Genomic DNA, 20,161 nt, shown 5'->3' with positions numbered 1-20,161 from the left:
CAGGGACTGGATTTGCCCTCTCACTGTAAACAACAAAATAAATAAATAAATCAACCTGGAAACCAACGTGACCAAATACAAAAAACAGTGGTTTTCAAGACACTGGGTATCAGGCAATGAAAAACAGTCATCCTTGACAGATGAAAAACAAATGAAGTGAGCCCTGTAACTGCCCAAGCTTACTGCCTTGGAAGTTTCCAGGCAGTGGCATAGGGCAGGAGAGTGGGGCCTGGCAGTATCCCTGAGTTGAGGAGATGAAGCTGAAAGTCCAGGGATACAAAAGCAATTAGAGTTCCTAAGACAGAATACCAGAGAGGAGAGAGCTGCTCAGAGAGATAACCCAAGAGATCTACAGAGCATCCCCTTCTAGAGAGGGGAGAGGTTATAGCTCAAGTGGTAGAGCGCCCGCTTAGCTTGCACGAGGTCCTGTGTCCAATCCCTCTAATATACAGCAGAAGACTGTGCCTGTATGTGAGGAAATGACTTGAGGCTGGGGACAGAACCGTGCGAAAGAGTAATGTGGAACAGTGTCCTGTGCTCACACAGAGCACGGAATAGGACTTGTTCCCACCAGTCAAGTCTTGAAGAACTCATAATGCAGAGAAGAGGTCTCAGGAAGATTCTACCTCAGTAGTGGGGCATAATAACTAGCCCTAGACTGCACAACGCTCCAGACACACCCAACACTGTAAAATCAAAGCCCCAAATAACTTAACTGCATCCCGAAACAAAGCCCAGAAAAATGTATAAGAATACAAAGATATCCAGCAACTAATGAGGTAAAGTCACAATGTTGGACAGTTAATCAAAGATTACTAAGTATGCAAAGAAGCAAGAAAATACAAATTATAATGAAGAGAATATCACTCAATCAAAACCAACCTAGAACTAACAGTTACTAGAATTAGCACAGAAGGACATTAAAACAATTATTAAAACTATGACTTCTATGTTCAAAAAGTTATGATATAAAAAAGATAGAAATCAACTTCTCAAGATGAAAACTGTAATTTCTGAGATAAAACACACAATGGAGAATAAGCCTATATGTTAAAGAAATGGAATAACCACTAATCTTCCAAAACAGAAAGCACCAGGCCCAGATGGGCTCACCAATTCTCTATAATGTCTTTCAGTGGATAGAAACAGAAGGAATACTTCTTACCTCATTTTATGGGATCAGCACTACTCTAACACCAAAACCAGACATAGATATTAAAAGAAAACTAAAGATATTTCTCATGGACATAGAGGTAAAAATGCTAAAAAATATTAGCTAGTCACATCCAACAATGGATATACATTATATACCACAGCCAAGTGAGACTTATCCCAACAATGTAAGGCTGGTTCAACATGAAAAAAATCAATTAATATGATCAATCACAGCAACAAGCGAAATAAGAAATAAGAAAAAAAAAAACCCCACAAGATCCTATAAACATATACAGAAAAAATATTTTGACAAAATCCAATACTATACAATACAGCAAACATACTCCTTGGTATTTACCCAGAGGAGTTGAAAACTTATGCCCACACACACAACCTGCACATGGATGTTTACAGCAGCTTTATTTATAACTGCCAAATCTTGGAAGAAACCGAGATGTCCTTCATTAGGTGAATGGATAAACCTGAATATCTAGACTAATAGTATGAAATACTATTCAGTACTAAAAAGAAATGAGTAATCAAGCCATGAACAGACATGGAACTTCAATAAATACTACTAAGTGAAAGAAGCCAATCTGAAAAGGAAATAAAACATATTATTCCAACTCTGTGACATTCTGGTAATAGTAAAACAATGGAGACAGTGAAAGATCAGTGGTTGCCAGAAGTTGGGGTTGTAGGGAGAGAAAGAAGGATGCTCATAAAGGACTTTTAGCTTTTAGGACTATTCTGTATAATAGTGTAATAATGGATACCGGTCCTTATACATTTCTCCAAACCCATAAATGTACAACATTAAGAGTGAACCCTAATGTAAACTATCAACTTTAGGTGGTAACAAGGTATCAATGTAGGTTCACAATTTGTTAACAAAGGTACCACACTTGTGGAATATGTTGATAATGGAGCAGGCTCTGAATGTCAGGGGGCAGGGAGTATATATGGGAAATTGTTCTCCTTTACTCTCAGTTTTGCTGAGAACCTAAAACTGCTCTATAAAAATAAACAGATAGGACAAATAGAGAACAAACAGCAAGATAATACACCTATATCAAATCTTACCAATAATCACATTAACATTCAATGGTCTAAATACCCCAATGAAAAGAAGAGATTGTCAGGTTTGACAAGCAGTGAAGACCCAACTATATTCTCTTGACAAGAGATGCACTTTGAATTTAGAAAAAAACAAATAGATTAAAAACACAAAGAGAAATTAGAAAAAGAAAACAAAGGAGAAATTAGAAGGTATTTTGAGCCAAATGAAAATGAATTTCTTGAATGCTGCTAAAGAGTATTTAGAATGAAATTTATAGCACTAAATTCCTATATGAGAAAAGAAGGAAGTTATCAAATCAGTGTCCTAATCTTCTACCTTAAGAAACTAAAAAAAGAAGAGGAAATTAAGCCTAAAATAAGCAGAAGAAAAGAAATAATGAAGATTGAAGCAGAAATCAATGACCTATAAAACAGAATAGAAAAAAAATTAATGAAACCAAAAGCTATGTCTTTGAGATCAATAAAGTTGATAAATCTTGAGCCTATCTGATCATGAAAAAAAAGATACAAATTTTAAGATAAAAAAAATAAGAGAGATGAAATCATCACAGATTCTATAGATATTAAAAGGATAATAGGAGAGTACTAAGAATAATTTTATGCCAATAAATTAGACAACTTAGATGAAATGACAAATTTGTTGAAAGATGAAAACTTTGTTGAAACACATATAAAACCTTCTCAAGAAAGGGAAAAAGAAACTAAATAGCCCCATATTCAATGTTGAAACTGTTGTTAAGAAACTTTCCACAATGAAAAGTCCAGAACCAGATAGATTCACTAGCAAATGCTACCAAACATTTAAGGAAGAAATAACATCAATTCTACATAAACACTCCCCCCCAAAATTGGAGAGTCTACTTCCCAACTGATTCTATGAGGTCAGCATTTCCCTGAAAACAAAACTAGTCAAAGATATCACAAGAAAAGTACAAGCCGGTATCTCTTAGAACACAGATGTAAATTCTAAACAAAATTTTCAACAAATCTAATCAAACCATATATTAAAAAGATAATACACTATTATCAAGTAGGGTGTAACCCAGGAATGCAGATTTGGTTTAACATTCAAAAGTCAAACAATGTTATTCACCATATTAACAAAATAAAAAGGAAAAACTATGATCATCTCGCTAGAGAGAAAAAAACAAACTGACAGACTCCAAAATCCATTCCCAATAAAAATTCTCAACAAATTAGGAAGAGAAGGGAAACTATGAAAAAAGGTACAGTAACATCATACTCGATGGTGAAAGACTAAATGCTTTCTCTCTAAGATGAGGGACTGTCCACTCTCATCACTTCTATACAACATTGTTCTGGAGGTTCTAGCCAGTGTAATTAGGCAAGAAAGAGAAATAAAAGACATTCAGATTTAAAGGAAGAAGTAAAACTGTCTTTGTTTGAAGATGACATGATCACCATGTAAAAAAATCCAATGGAATTAATAAGTGGGTATAAGATTCATATCCAAAAATCAACTGCATTTCCATATACTAGCAAGAACAACAAAAAAATCAGAAACTGAAATTTTTAAAAAATCATTTACAATAGCATCAAAAATACGAAATACTTCATGATAGATCTGACAAAAAATGTGAAAGACTTATACACTGAAAACTATAACTGAGAAAAATTAAAGAAGAGCTAAGTAAATAAATGTTTCTGGGTTGCAAGACTCAGTATCAATAAGACATCAGTTCTCCCCAAATTATCTATAGATTCAACACAATCTCAATCAAAATCCAAGATTTATTTTTGGTAGAAACTGACAAACTGATTTTAAAATTCATATGGAAATGCAAAGGGCCTAGAAAAGCCAAGACAACTCTGGGGGGTGGGGGAATTAGAGGGCTAAGGCTACCTGATTTCAAGTATTATTATAAAACTATACCAATCAGAACAGCATGGTGTTTTCATTATGTTGAGATATGTTCCCTCTATACCCACTTTGGTAAGAGTTTTTATCATAAATAGGTGTTGAATTTTATCAAATGCTTTTTCTGTATCTATTGAGATGATCATGTGATTTCTGTCCTTTCTTTTGTTGATGTGGTGTATAACATTGATTCATTCACACCATCTTTGTGTCCCTGGGATGAATCCAACTTGATCATGGTGTATGATAATCTTTTTTATGTGCTCTTGGATTCTGTTTACTAATATTTTATTGAGGATTTTTGCATCTATGTTCACCAGTGACATTGGCCTGTAATTTTCTTTTTTGGTAGTGTCTTTATCTGGTTTTGGTATCAGGGTGAAGCTTTTGCACAGGAAAGGAAACCATAAGTAAAACCAAACAACCTATGGACTGGAGAAAATATTTGCAAGTGTTACTGACAAAGGCTTAATTTCCAGAATATATAAATAGCTCATACAACTTATTAACAAAGAAACAAACAACCCAATCCAAAAATGGGCAGAAGACTTAAACAAGCAATTCTCCAGTGAAGACATACAAATGGCCAACAGGCACATGAAAAAATGCTCAATATCACATCTTCAGAGAAATGCAAATCAAAACTACAATGAGGTATCTCCTTACACCAGTCAGAATGGCTATCATTCAAAAGTCCACAAATGATAAATGTTGGAGAGGGTGTGGAGAAAAGGGAACCCTCCTACACTGTTGATGGGAATGTAGTTTGGTGCAGCCATTATGGAAATATGGAGATTCCTCAAAAAACTAAAAAGCAGACTTCTTACATGATCCAGCAATCCCACTCCTGGATATATATCCAGAGAAAACTCTAATTCAAAAAGATACATGCACCCCAATGTTCACAGCAGCACTATATACAATAGCCACGACATGGAAGCAACCTAAATGCCCACTGACAGATGACTGGATAAAGAAGCTGTGGTATATTTATGCAATGGAATACTACTCAGCCATAAAAAAGCATGAAATAATGCCATCTGCAGCAACATGAATGGACCTGGAGATCATCATTCTAAGTGAAGTAAGCCAGAAAGAGAAAGAAAAATACCATATGGTATCACTCACATGTGGAATCTAAAAAAAAAGAAATAAAAACACTGAATTCATCTACAAAACAGAAATAGACTCACAGACATAGTAAACAATGTTATGGTTACCGGGGAAAGGGGATGGGAAGGGATAAATTTGGGAATTTGAGATTTGCAATGTTAGCTACTATATATAAAAATAGATTAGAAAGAAAAACAAGTTTCTTTCGAATAGCACAGGGAATTATATTCAATATCTTGTAATGACCTTTAATGAAAAAGAATATGAAAATGAATATATGTATTTACATGCATGACTGGCACATTTTGCTGTACACCAGAAATTGGCACATTATAACTGACTGTACCTCAAAAAAAACCAGCATGATGTTATCAAAAAGATTGACAAATCAGTAGTACAGAAGAGAAAATTCAAAAATTAACCCACACATATATGGACAACTCATTTTTTAACACCTTTACTGAGATAGAATTTCATACCATAAAGTTCATATGACCATAATCTAATTTAAGAACATTTTCATCATCCCCCAAAGAAACCTTGTACTCATTAGCAATTGCTCTACACTCACTCACCTAGCCCTAGGTAAACATTAATTTTTCTGTCTCTATAGATTTGCCTATCCTTCCTATCCTTGACATTTTATATAAATGGGATTATATAATATGTGGCCTTTTGTGACTGGCTTCTTTCACCTGGCATAATGTTTTCAAAGTCCATCCACCATTGTAGCATGTATTGGTACTTCATTCCTTTTTATTGCTGATATTCTACTGTATAGTATACCAAATTTTATTTATCCATCAGTTTTTGGACATTCGGGATGCTTCCACTTTCTAGCTATTTTCAATTACTCTGCTATGAATATTTGTGTAAGTTTGTGTAGGGATGTACATTTTCAGTTCTCTTGGGTATACACCAAGGACTAGAACTGCTGAGTCATATGGTAACTCTATGTTTAAGCTTTTGAGAAATTGCTAAACTGTTTTTCAAAGTGACTGTACCATTTTACATCACCCACCAACAATGCATGGGAATTCTAATTTTTCTGCTTTCTCATCAACACTTATTATAATTTGTCTTTTTTATTATAGCCATTCTTATATATGTGAAGTGGTATCTCATTGTGGTTTTGATTTGCATTTCCCAATAACTAATGATGCTGAGCATCTTTTCAAGTGATTATACCCATTTATATATTTTCCTAGGAGAAATGCCTATTTAAATCCTTTGTCCACTTTTTTAAACTGTAGTATACTCAATTACAATGTGTCAATTTCTGATGTATAGCACAATATCCCAGTCATACATATATTCGTTTTCATATTCTTTTTCATTATAGGTTACTACAAGATATTGAATATAGTTCCCTGGGCTATACAGAAGAAATCTGTTTTCTAATCTATTTTATATATAGTAGTTAATATTTGCAAATCTCGAACTCCCAGTTTATCCCTTCCCACCCATTTTCCCCAGGGAACCATACATTTGTTTACCAATGTCTGAATCTGTTTCTGTTTTGTAAATAAGTTCATTACTGTCTTCTTTTTTTCTTTCTTTTTTTTTTTTAAGATTACACATATGCATGATATATGATATTTCTCTTTCTCTTTCTGGCTTACTTCACTTAGAATGATGATCTCAAGATCCATCCATATTGCTGCAAATGGCATTATTTTATTTTTTTTATCTTCTTTATCCAGTCCTCTGTCGATGGACATTTAGGCTGTTCCCATATCTTGGCTATTGTATATAGTGCTGCTATGAACATTGGGGTGCATGTATCTTTTTTAATTAGAGTCTTTTTTGGATATACGCCCAGGAGTGAGATTGCTAGACCATATGGTCTATTTTTAATTTTTTGAGGAATCTCCAAACTGTTTGCCATAATGGCTGCACCAAACTATATTCCCACCAACACTATTTTTGTTGGGTTCCCTTTTCCACACCCTCTCTAGCATTTATCTTTGTCCACTTTTTAATTGGGCTATCTTTTTAGTATTGAGTTGTAAGAGTTATTTTATATATTCTGAACACAAATATCTCATCAGATATATGATTTGCAAACACTTTCTCCCATTTTGTAGTTGTTTTTCACTTTCTTGGTGGTTTTTAATTTTGATTACGTCCAACTTACCAAGTTTCTCTTTTATTGTTTGTTGGACAACTGATTTTTGACAAATGCACAAAAGCAATGAAGTGGGGGAAAAATAACCTTTCAGCAAATGGATCCACATACAAAAAAAACAAGCTTCACACCAGATGTCAAAATTAACTCAAACTCAGACAGACATAAATGTAAAACCTAAAATGATAACCTTTCTAGAAGAAAACAAAAAAGACAATTTTTGTAACCTCGAGTCAGGCAATAATTTCTTAAATATGACACCAAAAGTACAATCTATAAAGGAACAAACTGAAAGACAGGTATTCATCAAAATTTAAAACTTCTGCTCTTTAAAAGATAATGTTAAGATGAAACGGCAAGCCACAAACTGGGAGAAAAATCTTTGCAAAGCATCTATCTGGTAAAGGACATGTATCTGGATTATATTCAAGAACTCTTAAAACTCAACAACAAGACAACAACTCAATTTAAAAATTTGGGTTTGAACAGACACTTCTCAAAAAATTATATTCAGATAGCAAAAACACTTGAAAAGATGCTCAACATCTTTAGTCATTCAGGAAATGTAAATTAAAACCACAATGAGAAACCACTACACATCTATTCAAATGGATAAATTGAAAAAGACTGGCCATACCAAGTGTTGGCGATGATATAAGGGAACTTGAACTCTCTTACACTTCTGGTGATAATATAAATATGGTAAAACCACTCTGGAAAACAGTTTGATAGTTTCTTTAAAAACTGAAATATATACCTACCATGATGATCCATTCTACTTCCAGGTATTTACCCAAGAGAAAAGGTAACATATGTTACTAAATGTTCACTGCAGCTTTACTTATAATAGCCAAAAACTTCAATAAAAAATGTTAAGAAAAAATAATGGCCCAAAACTGTAAACAACCCAATTGTCCATTACCTATGAATGAATAAACAAATTGTGGTATATCCATACAATGAAATACTATTCAGTAACAAAAAGGAGTGAAATCTTGACACTACCACAAGGACAAATCTCAAAATAACTATTCTGAATAAAAGGAGCTGGGCACAAGAGTACATGTTGTATGATTCCAGAAAATGCAAATTAATCTATAATGACAGAAAGACAACCAGTAGTCACCTGAGAAAGAGGTGGAAGGGGGGCAGGAAAGAGAGGGTACCAGTGGCATGAGGAAACCTTTGAGAATGATAGATATGTTCACTATCTTGACTATGATAGTTGTTTTATGGAAGTGTGTGTGTGTGTGAAAACATCAAAGTTCATACTTTTAATATATGTAGTTTATTGAACATCAATTATACTTATTAAAAAAAAACCCACCTACATGCAGAGAGGAAATGAGTAGCTCCTTGAGAAAATTATAAGAAAACCTAATTAAAGAGCTTTGTTAAGAAATATAATTAATTTAAGACTAGAACTTACAAATATATATTGATAATGTCAGTTGCTAAAAATTACTCTGGAACAAATGAGCTATTGTTTTTTAAGCAGCAGTATGAGGTCAATTCATACTCATACCTCTCCAATAAAGCATGGACTGCTGAAAATTCTGGGCTTTTATCCATTTGTATCGGGCTATTTACTCCAGGGTAATTATGGGCTTCCTTTTGGTTAGATTAATGAAAGTATATATTAAAAACCAGGAAGCTGTCCTACAAAGGCTGAAAGATCAGGCACTGGAAAAGTACAAGAAACCTGCATTGTATGTGGAACTAAGTCCATCCAGATTCTGATAGCTAATCCCTGGCCACTTCCAGCAGAGTGACAAGGCTACTTTAAACAAGGATTTTCTTATAACTGTTCTCTTACACCCACACCTGCTGTTCTTTCTTGAGCTAAAACTGTAAATCTAAATTTAGTATTCCTCAAAGAGTATAGAACATAAATATAGCTTTTATGGAACGATTCAAACTCAAATGCAATATAAAGTTGTAATAGAGTAGAGGTAAGAAATCTTATTTTAGCTATTTGGGCAGAGAGATATGTTTTTATAATCAGCAAGGATCAAGATTTAAAGGCAATTAAGGCCGTGTACTAGGAATGTGAAAAAGATAATGTGGGAAAAAGCTACAACAGACACATTCATTCACAACTGACTTTAAAATACATGTCGCCTTGCTCTCTTACAATATAATGCATGAAATAAGCAAGAGAATGAAAGGAAAAGATTAAAAGAGTACACAAGTTAAAAGATGAATCTAAGATCACAGGTGCTCTTGGCTAGGGATTTACATATAGAGAGAGATCTTATTCCAAAGAGAGTCACTAAAGAAAAGAAAATGTTTTGAGGACATTCATATTTGACTAGTTGAACAGCTCCTTAGCTTGTGAAAAAGGCAAATGTGAAGATTTTTCTACAGATAAGAAATTAGATTGAGGTTTTCAATAGTGAGATTTAAATAGAACCAAGTGCATGACACTAGAACAGCTTAGTTACTGGTCTAATTCTCTATACCAATTGTTCTCTAGACCAGTAAACTAAGAGCTAAGGAAAAACATACCAACATTGCTTCTCAAATGTCAATGTCTTGGTAACAGGACAATTACCAAAAATGATGGAATCAGCCCCTTCTCCCTCTCCCCCTAGCTACTCCTCTCCTCACAAACATCTTAAGACACTTGTCTAGATTTTTCTGGCCTCCTCTCCCACTCCAATATGGTTTTAAGACCTATCAATCACTCCACCAAAACAAGTCTCTCTAAGATCAATGGTAGCCTACAGGTCATTTAATCCACCCAGCATATACCTTCTCGACAGGAGCAACACTGTACCCAAGGCAGCAAAAATTGATTCGAGGGAGCAAAATATCTTACATATTAAAATAGTTTGTGGCCCTCCAAAAAGTAATAGTACATAAGCAGAACTACAAGACATCTAGGCATTCTCCACTTCTTACTCTATGCCTTCTCCCCACGTGACTTTCTGTACACCCTCTGCTTCAGTTACCACCCTCTACCCTGTAAGTTATTAACCTACAGCTCCAGCATAGACAATGCCCCTGAGATTTAAACCTACTTAACTGCCTGCCAATTTGACATTCCACTTGAGTGTCTCAAAGGTATTTTTCTGGGAAGAGAATCCACAGTTTTGGTCAGATTCTCAAGTTAAGAACTGCCATATAGTAATTTCAGAAAGGATCATTAAAATAAAAAATGACAAAGCCAACTAAAAAAGTTGATACAAACAATTATTCTATAAACAAGTTTATTCTTCTCTGATGTCTTTAAAGCCTCTTGCGTAAATATACCTTTTAGTTGATACACAATAGAAACTAAACTAGGTTGGAAATCAACATGGCAACGTATCAGTTTTTCCCAGAGCGTTGACGTGAATACAATTATAGTGGTTCTCTGGTTATGTGAGAAGGTATTCTGAAACCAGTGTCAGACTTTCAGTAAAAGAAAGTAAGAATTTAAAACACTGCAAATTGATTTGTAAACTTGCTACACTGGGTGTTTGCACAACTAGATGTCAATATTGACATTTTGAATAGAACAAAAATAAGCTGATATCACAGGCAAACTGCATTAAAAATATGTTCTTATAGTTACAACTCAAAAACTCTTATTAGTCAGTCATCTTCCATATAAGGCCACACCACTAATCCTTTACAAAGTTAAATTAGAGATCTAAACCTAGGACCAAAAACAAGGGCTATCTTTTTCACTCCATAGGATTCTTCTTGAGCAATCACAGACATATACCAAAACCACTACTTTCAAATAAAAGGAATTCTGCATCTAAGAATAAGAAACGGATTTATTTCAGAGGTTAAAGAGGTGCTCTGTTAGAAAAATAACTTCTCAAGGAGGTAAAAGAAGTCATCCCTTCGACCCTCTACTTGGATTTCCTTTAAGCACTTCAAACCCAATATGCCCTAAACTAAATTTAGTCTCTCCACCTCTACCTCCTTCTTGGCAAATCTGTTTTATAGTCCCCATTTACCTGGTGGCCTAAGTCATAAACCTGGGACTTATCCTTGAATTTTCCTCTGACAAAATCTTACCAATTCTATCTCTACTCTGATGCTCTTAAAACTGCCTCCTCCTCACTGCCTCCCTGGTCCCATTGCTTAAAAATATATCTCCCCATATTCTTAACCATCTGTGATACTGTCTTATAATACTTAATGTATGGTATTATACTTACCTACTCATTTATCTGCTGCCTCCTCATAGTCACTGGAATTTATCTAGTAAGATCCTTGAAGGGTGGGATCGTGTCTTCCATTTTTCACACCCTCTAAGTCTAGCCTCATGTCTACCAATTAACAGATGCTCAATAGCCGCCAAATGAATGAATGAAAATATGCCATTTGATTTTTGTAACAACTGGGTGAAGTAAAGCATATAATCCCCAAGCAAAGAAGGCATACATGAGTTAGTTTCTTCAACAAGGAAAAAGCAAAAAATAATTTCTAATTTGCAAACTATCAACGGCAACAGATTCAATGTTTTGATACCATCTGTAAGACAGAGACCTGCCTATTATTCTCTGGGGTCAAGAGTATAAATCCAACAAGAAAAAGATTATCCAGTGAGAAAATGGCAATAAAACAAAAGCCATAAGCAGAAAAACTTTCAAAGAAGGTCACCAGTATAGCTAAGAAGAATTCCCCACTGACTATGCCATGTGGTAGGCATGTCACAAGAAGATTTAGAGCAGACATAAAATACCCACAGCAGGGATGTTTGGCTTCAGTTAAATGAACTGAACTAAATTTCCATTCTGTCTTTTGCCTGATTGAGTCTGTAAAATGCTTATATATGGGCACTACAGAAATGAGATTTTTTGATGTAGATCAGATCATAATTATAGCTAAATGACTAGGTTATAGTAAGACAAATCTGGTCTAGATACATGAATGAACTTCCTGAGAGCCAATGACCTTAGATTCTGAAACTGTTATCCAGGGAAATTATATAATTACAATTTTAAGGAATATTAAGAACAGAAAAGATCCTTGAAATATTTAAACAGAATCCTGCCTAAAGGCTACCCTAGACAACTTCATGAGGATTTTTTCTAAGCCTCTTCTACTCCAGTCCAAAACATACATACACACACACTTTTTATTTGCAGCAGTTTTTGTCAAATTGCTTTTAGGACTACAGTATTGTAACACATCTCAAAGGGGAAAACTGTGAAAATAAAACCACTTTCACCAGAGGATTGCCACACAAAAATGTTGAAAGTCTCTGTACTCTTTATAGCAAAACAAACAGGATATTCAGCAGCAAGGGGCCCCTTACAATACAGATATCGCTTAGGCTCCCAAAATCAAATATACTAATGATTAAAAAAATAAAACAAAACACTGACATGCAGAAAGAATAGAAAAAATTATTTATTTCCACCGAGACAATTCTTAAACATCTTGAAATGTTTAATTTAGTCATTTTTTCACCACCATTGTTTTGGCAAAGAAAATTGTTTCCAATGGGTCCATGGCTCGGGAGAAATTCAGGGGTGTTCAAGAAGCTGCCCTGGGGAAGGAAGCAGAGGCTGGGCAGAAGCCCTGAGGACAGGGGCTGGCAGCAATACCCATCAAAGTCCACTGGATCTTTTTATTTTACTTGGAACTTTTACATTTATGTTCATGAGAGAAATTAGTCTGTAAACGTTGGTTTTTTATAATGTCCTTGTCAGGCTGGTATCAAGGTTATGTCAGCCTCTAGAATTCTTTGGGAAGTATTCCCTGTTTTTCATTCTCTAGAATAGTTTACGTAAAACTTGCTGTTATTTTTCCCCTTAAATATTTAGGGTTCCCCTAATGAAGACCTCTGAGCCTGGACCTGTGCCTAAATTTTTCTTTTTTGCAAAATTTTTAATAAGTGATTTAATTCTTTTAAGTAACATGGGATTACTCAGATTTCTATTTCTTTCTGCATCTACCTTCAGTTTCTTATTTTTAAAGAAGTTTATTTATTTCATCAAAATGATCAAATTTTTTAGTGTAAAGTTGTTCATAATGTTTTCTTACTAATATTTACTGTTTCTAGGCTCTGTAGTAATGGCTCCTTTTTCATTCCTAATACTGGTAAATGGTGTCTTCTCTTTTCTTTTTACTGATTAATAAAAGTGATATGTCCCTGACAAAACTAAGTTTTCAAAGAAACAGTTTTTGGCTTTGTTGATTTTCTCCATGGTACATTTGTTTTTTATTTCATTGTAATTAATTAATTAAAATAATTGCAATTAAGGCTCTGACATTCCCTCTAAGCACTGCTTTAGCTGCATATGGTAAGTTTTCATGTTTTATCTTCATTCTTATTTTCTTCAAACTATTTCCTAATTTCTACTGTAATTTTATCTTTGACCCAGAATTCTTTAAAAATGTACTGCTTATGAATTTCTAGCTTAATATCACTATCATCAGAGAACATACTCTGGAAAATAGGATATGATCAACTATGGTAAATGTGCCATGGACGCTTGAAAATACATTCTGTCACTGTTCAGTGTTTTTATGAATATTTTCATTTTTCTTGAGGAAATATCTAGCAGTAAAATGACTAGGTCATAAGGTAGGTATATATTTAACTACATAAAAGTATTAAGTAGTTTTCTAAAGTAGTTGTGCTCTTTTCTACTTCCACTACCAATTTATGAGTTACAGTTAATCTACATCCTTGCACTATCTGGTGCTGTTAAGTCTTTTTGTTTTAAAGTTATTGTAGTAAGTATAAAGTGGTATCTCATTGTATACAGAGTGCCTATTTTAAGATTTTTTTTTAAATTTTAGACTTTCTATTTTATTCTATTTTAAAGATTCCAGTTCTCTAGTGAAATTTTCTATATTTTCTCCATCTTTTCCTCTGTTTACTTGAATGTATTAATCAATTGTTTTGAAGTCCGTCTGATAACACTAAAATATCTGTGTCATCTGTGAGTCTGCCTCTGTTGCCTCTTCATTCTCTTAGCTTTTGGTTATTTGGTCCTATCTCTTGGCACGCCTAAAAAATTTTGATTAAATGATGAATATTGTTTTAAAAATATTTAGAGGCTCCAAATGATGTATTCTATGACCAGAAAGAGTTCACCCTTTTCTCTGCTAGGCAGAGAGTACAGAATTTATCACCTTAATCCAATCCAGTCAAGGCACTTGGCAGAATCAAGGCTGCTCTGCAATTTGGGTAAGGCTTATTCGACAGTTGGTTATACCATCCTCTTAGTGTATAACTCTCCACAGCTTTCATTTGCAATTTATACTTTCACTTTTTTGTCTGATATAAGGACAGGCACTTCTGCTGTCTTTTCTTGAGCATTTGCATGCAATATCTTTTTCTATCCCTTCACTTCCAGGCTTTGTGTGTCCTTAAAGCTAAAGTGAGTCTCTTTTAGGCATCATTCCCCTTTTAAGACAGTCTGGTATTGGCAAGAGAAAAGAAAAATAGGTCAATGGCACAGAACAGAGAAACAGACCAGAAACAGACCCTCATAAATATAGTTAACTGATCTTGACAAAGAAGTGAAGGCAATACAATGAAGTAAAAATAGTCTTTTCAGCAAATGGTGCAGGAAAAATTGAGTATCTGTATGCAAAAGAAATGAACTCAGACACAGACCTCTTATACCCCTTACAAAAATTAACTCAAAATTGATCATAAAGCTAAATGTAAAACACAAAACTATAAAATTCCTAGAAGATAACATAAAAGAAAATCTAGGTGACTTTGAGTATGACAGTGACTTATTAGATACAACACCAAAGGCATGATCCATGAAAAAAATAATTATAAGCTTGACAGTAACAACTATTCTGTGTGATACTATGTAACGTGGATATATGTCATTATACATTTGTCAATACCTATAATAATGTATAACACTGAGTGAATTCTAATGTAAAATATGGATTATGATAAGTCAGTATAGGTTTATCAGTTGTAACAAATGCACCACTGTGGTACAGGATGTTGACAGTGGAGGAAGCAGGGGTATAGGGTAAATGGGAACTTTCTGTGTTTTCTGTTTAATTTTGCTATGAACCTACATTCCAAAAAATAAAAGTCTATTAAAAAAAAATAGCTCTTAACCATCTTTTAATACTACTTCCCAGATCAAAAATAGTTGTTTCCATTATGGATCAGAAGGTAAAACCAGGAGGTGAGGAGTATAGCTCAGTAGTAGAGCACATGCTTGGCATGCACGAGGTCCTGGGCTCAAGTCCCCAGTGCCTCCGTTAAGGGGAAAAAAAAAGAAGGTAAAATTACTGCCTGATTATTGCTAAAACTTAGCTCCCAAAATCATCTTAACTGGTAACTTAAGGCTCACAATGAGAATCAAAGAACTTACTTTTCAATTTTCTTCCTCTGTTCTTTTTGCCTATGTTGTTCTTTCACTTGTTCTCTTTCAATATCCATGAAAAGTCGTCTGTATCTCAGGTACTGCTTTTGACGCTAAAGTAAAGTTAAAATTGTTAAGATTCTGCTCTCAGAGGACCTTCCAAGAAAGGAAAAATATACTCATGCCACAGACACGAAAAATATATGATACAAAAGTCACATGGAATTAAGTTCTTAATTCCCTTCTATTTATGGTGACTCAGGATAATATGACATACAGCAAGAGCTTGTCATTTTCAAACATATAGCTATTATATGTTACAGACAAATCAGAGAAAGAAGTACTAATTCAGTCTGCACTTAGTTCATTGTCAACAGCACCTGAGGAAATGATGATATTTAATATGATAAGATACATACTATATTTACTCTGTTTGCTAAATAGTACCATAGAAGCAGAGCCAAAGAAAGAATATGAGAGGTATTTTATAACAAAATACTCACTTAAACTTTTCAAACTTAAAACCACAAAAGCATACTCTAAACCTAGCCTAATACAATGGGGAGGAGGGAGGAAGGACTCAGGAGTATTAGAGCATTCTACTTTTAAAGGGAACAAGTATAATAAAAGTAAGTGTGTAATCTGTTCATACTTTTGAATTTATATATTCTCTTCTAAGGACACAAGCTACCTAAAGGGCAGTAGTATATTCATAGACATATTTTTGTCCTATGAATAAATAGCTTGTGTGTTTTCGGTAAAAGTTATTAAAAGTCCAACAGTAGTTCTCAATATGGAGGATACATCACAATCATCAGCAGTATTTTTTAAAAGCACATATGTCTCAAACCTACCTTTTCAGATACTGATTCACTATATCTGGTTTGGGCCCAGGCATCTGTATTTTGAAAAAAGTTTCACATCTGATTTTGATGCATGGCTAGTGTTAAAAACTGTTCATTTAAACTAACTTTAGATTGAAAAGAAAAAAAAGGAAGTCATAAATTAAAACTCTTCCTTTGCAGGGGAGGGTATAGCTCAGTGGTAGAGTGTGTGTTTAGCACGCATGAGGTTCTGGGTATAATAAATAAATAAATAAACCTTAATTAGCTCCCCTCACCTCTAGAAAAACAAACAAAAAAACCTCTTCTTTTAAATAAGCTATTTTGGCAAATATACACTAGCCAGAGAAACTCACTAGGATCAGATCTCTGATTTCACATCAGTGTACCCTAAATCCTAGAAGCATGGAAAAGAAGTTCAACATATTATAATGACTCAAGTAAACTTCTTTGCCTTTATCTATGGAATTTGTAGTACTAGCTCTTAATGTATTAGGACATAACAGATTGTTTCCAATTTCACATATACTATTATAGTAGAAATACTCATGTCCAAAAGCAATGATCACTACTTACCTCTTTCTTGTCTTCTTCTTGATTTACTCCAGACTGAAATGCCAGTGGAGTTTGGTATTCAGTATTCAATCCTGATTGATATCCACCACCAACCTGTTAGAAAACCCAGTCATACAAAGTGATAAAACTGCCAAAAGTTAGCCCTATGCATGCTTTTGATAATTTCATCTATTGATTCTTTTTTCCTGCAATCTTGAGCTCAACTGGATAAGAAAACAAACATAAAAGAATAAAATTTTTTAAAAGAATAAAAGAAAGAAATTAACCAAGTGAAAAAACAATAAATAACCCCCTAAAAATATTCAGGTCAAAAACAGGATGAACTAATAAGAAATCAAAATGTTCAGAATGAAAGTTCTTCTGAAGTGGTCACTTGAAATCACTCTATCATGAGTGTGTGCTTGGGACTGAATCCAGGATATAAAGCTAGATCCCTTAATATCTCAAATCTATAATCATTTTCAATTTATAGATATTCTTAATGGGTATGAGTTCAGAATAAAAGTTTGAAAATATTATAGCAATCAACTGACATGGCAGCGAGGAAACTCAAGCTTATTTCCCCCCAAATTACTAGAAAAGCCTGTTGACACAGTATATATTTAGTTGGACATTATACAGCTCAAATTATGATCTCTAACTTATAGAAATAAAAGTTTAAAATTATTTTAGTCTTTATAGCTTAAAAGTAATTTATTTTTCAGCTAATTTGCAAGATAGAAGATCAGTATACAAAAATAAATTGTATTTTTACGCACTTGCAATGAACAATCTGAAAATGAAATTAAGAGAAAAATCCATTTAATATACCATCAAAAAATACTTAAGAATAAATTTAACAAAGGAAGTGTAAATTGTATACTCTGAAAACTTCAAAACATTTTTCAAAGAAATAAAAGATCTAAACGAATAAAAATACATCTCTTGTTCATGGATCAGAAGCCTTAATATTGTTAAAATGGCAGTACTCTCCAAATTGATCAACAGATACAATGCAACCTGCATTAAAATTTCAGTTGATGTCTTAGTAGAAGTTGACATGGTAATCCTTAAATTCATACAAAAATGCAAGGGACCCAAAATAGCTGAGATGATCTTGAAACAGAAGAACAAATTTGGAGAACTCACTCTTCCCAATTTCAAAACTCATTACAAAGCTACAATAATCAACACTGGGTGGCACTGTCATAAGGACAGACTTACAGATCAGTGGAATCAAACTGATAGTTCAGAAATAAACCGTTATATTTACAATCAACTGATTTTTGACAAGAGTGACAAGAGAATTCAGTGGATTAGATGAGTCTTTCCAATAAATAATGTTAGGACAACTGGATATCCACATGCAAAAAAGAATGAAGTTGGCACCCTACCTAACATCATATTTGAAAATTAATGCAAAGTAGATCATAGACCTAAATGCAAGGGATATAAAATTCTTAGAGAAACACACAGGAGTAAATCTTCATGACCTTGGATCAGGCAATGGTTTCTTACCTATGACACTAAAAGCACAAGCTATGAAAAAGTAAGTAACTTGGACTTCTTCAAACTTAAAAATTTCTGTGCTGCAAAGGACACCATCGAGAAAGTGAAAAGACAACCCACAGGATAGGAGAAAACATCTGCAGATCACAAAGCCAATAGGAATCCTGTATGTAGACTATATTAAGGACTCACATAACTCAATAATCAAAAGACAACCCAATTACATATTGGGCAGAGGATTTAGTAGTTTTCCAAAGAAGATATACATGTGGCCAATAAGCACATAAAAAGATGATCATTAATCATCAAGAAAATACAAACCAAATACACAATGAGACACCACTTCACACCCATTAAGAGAGCTATAATTAAAAAGCCAGACAATAACAAGTGTTGGTGAGGACGTGGAGAAATTGCAACCCTCATAATACTGCTGGTAAGAATGAAAAATAGTGCAGCCACTTTGGAAACCAGTTTGGTAGTTCCTCAAAAGATTAAGCATATGGTTATACGTCTCAGCAATTTCCCTCCTAGGTATATACCCAAAAGAAATGAAAATATATATCACAGAAAAACTTGTAAACAAATGTTCATAAACAGCATTATTCATGGCAGTCAAGAAGTGAAAACAATCCAGATGCCCATCAACTGATGAATGAACAAATAAAATGTGCTATATGCATACAGTGAAGTATTATCCAATGAATAGGAATGAGGCACTGCTACATGCTACAAGGTTAATGAACTTCGAAAACATTATGCTAAATGAAAGAAGCCAGTGACAAAAGGCCATATATTCCATGAGCGCATTTATATTAAATGTCCAGAATAGGCAAATCTATAGACAGAAAGTAGACTAGTGGTTGCCTAGGGCTGGGAGGGGGAGATAAGGGGGAAAAAGGAGTGAGTGGCTGCTAACGGGTGTAGAACCTTTGCGGGTGATGGAGATCTAGTTCTGACCGTTGGGTGGAAGATCCTCCTAACCCTTCCCTCTCGGAAACCAGTTATTTCTTCCCTTCTCACACCATAAAAGACAACGGCCACCAGAAATACATCTTTTATAAAGGACCATACAAAGAAAATATAATTTTTCAAATAGGCAGTATTTGCTCCTGACAATGCCCTAGGCTTCAGAGAGAGCCCTAAAGTAATCTTGGGTCAGGATAGGTTTTATACACTATGAAATAAAACAAGAATCTTTTTTTTTGCTCAGCCTTACTGTTCCAGCTCAGCAGGTACCAATAAAACTATCTAAATTCTACTGCTCATCCTCTATGGTCTGCTCTACCTGTCTTCTGATGGAAACCTCTCTCTGGTTCTGGGGTGGACGATGGTGATGGCCATCCAGCAGCAAATCATCTTGCCACTGTTCAGCTCTTCCAAAAGACAGCTGCTGTTTGGAATATAAGCTCTAAAAGAAACAAAAGCATTCACCAAATTGTGTGAGCCGTGACATAATGGTAGTAAAAATACCTTAGGCTGCAGGGATACCCCTGACGTAATCTAAACAAGTCAGAACAGTCTGGTGCATTACAGCATAAAAGCAGACATTATACTTCGTGCCACTACTGTGGATCTTAACTGTATCTGCAAAGCAATCCTG

General features: G+C 34.3%; 1 protein-coding gene across 5 annotated transcripts in view; it reads right to left on the bottom strand.

Moving 5' to 3' along the window:
* Positions 1-20,161, bottom strand: part of CCDC15 (coiled-coil domain containing 15) — a 62,566-nt gene that overhangs the window by 17,199 nt on the left and 25,206 nt on the right. For all 5 annotated transcript variants that reach the window (XM_045521677.2, XM_045521676.2, XM_074357086.1 and 2 more), the window contains 3 exons: positions 19,847-19,969; positions 17,071-17,163; positions 15,662-15,765 (listed from right to left, as the gene is read on the bottom strand). In XM_045521677.2, the coding sequence (XP_045377633.2) occupies positions 15,662-15,765; positions 17,071-17,163; positions 19,847-19,969 (320 nt within the window). The remainder of the gene's footprint in view (positions 1-15,661; positions 15,766-17,070; positions 17,164-19,846; positions 19,970-20,161) is intronic.

This window comes from Camelus bactrianus, chromosome 33 (genome assembly GCF_048773025.1).
Source record: "Camelus bactrianus isolate YW-2024 breed Bactrian camel chromosome 33, ASM4877302v1, whole genome shotgun sequence".
NCBI classification, from domain to species: Eukaryota; Metazoa; Chordata; class Mammalia; order Artiodactyla; family Camelidae; genus Camelus; species Camelus bactrianus.
Note: the sequence above shows the minus strand (reverse complement) of the source record. Positions and strands in the feature narration are given on the sequence as shown.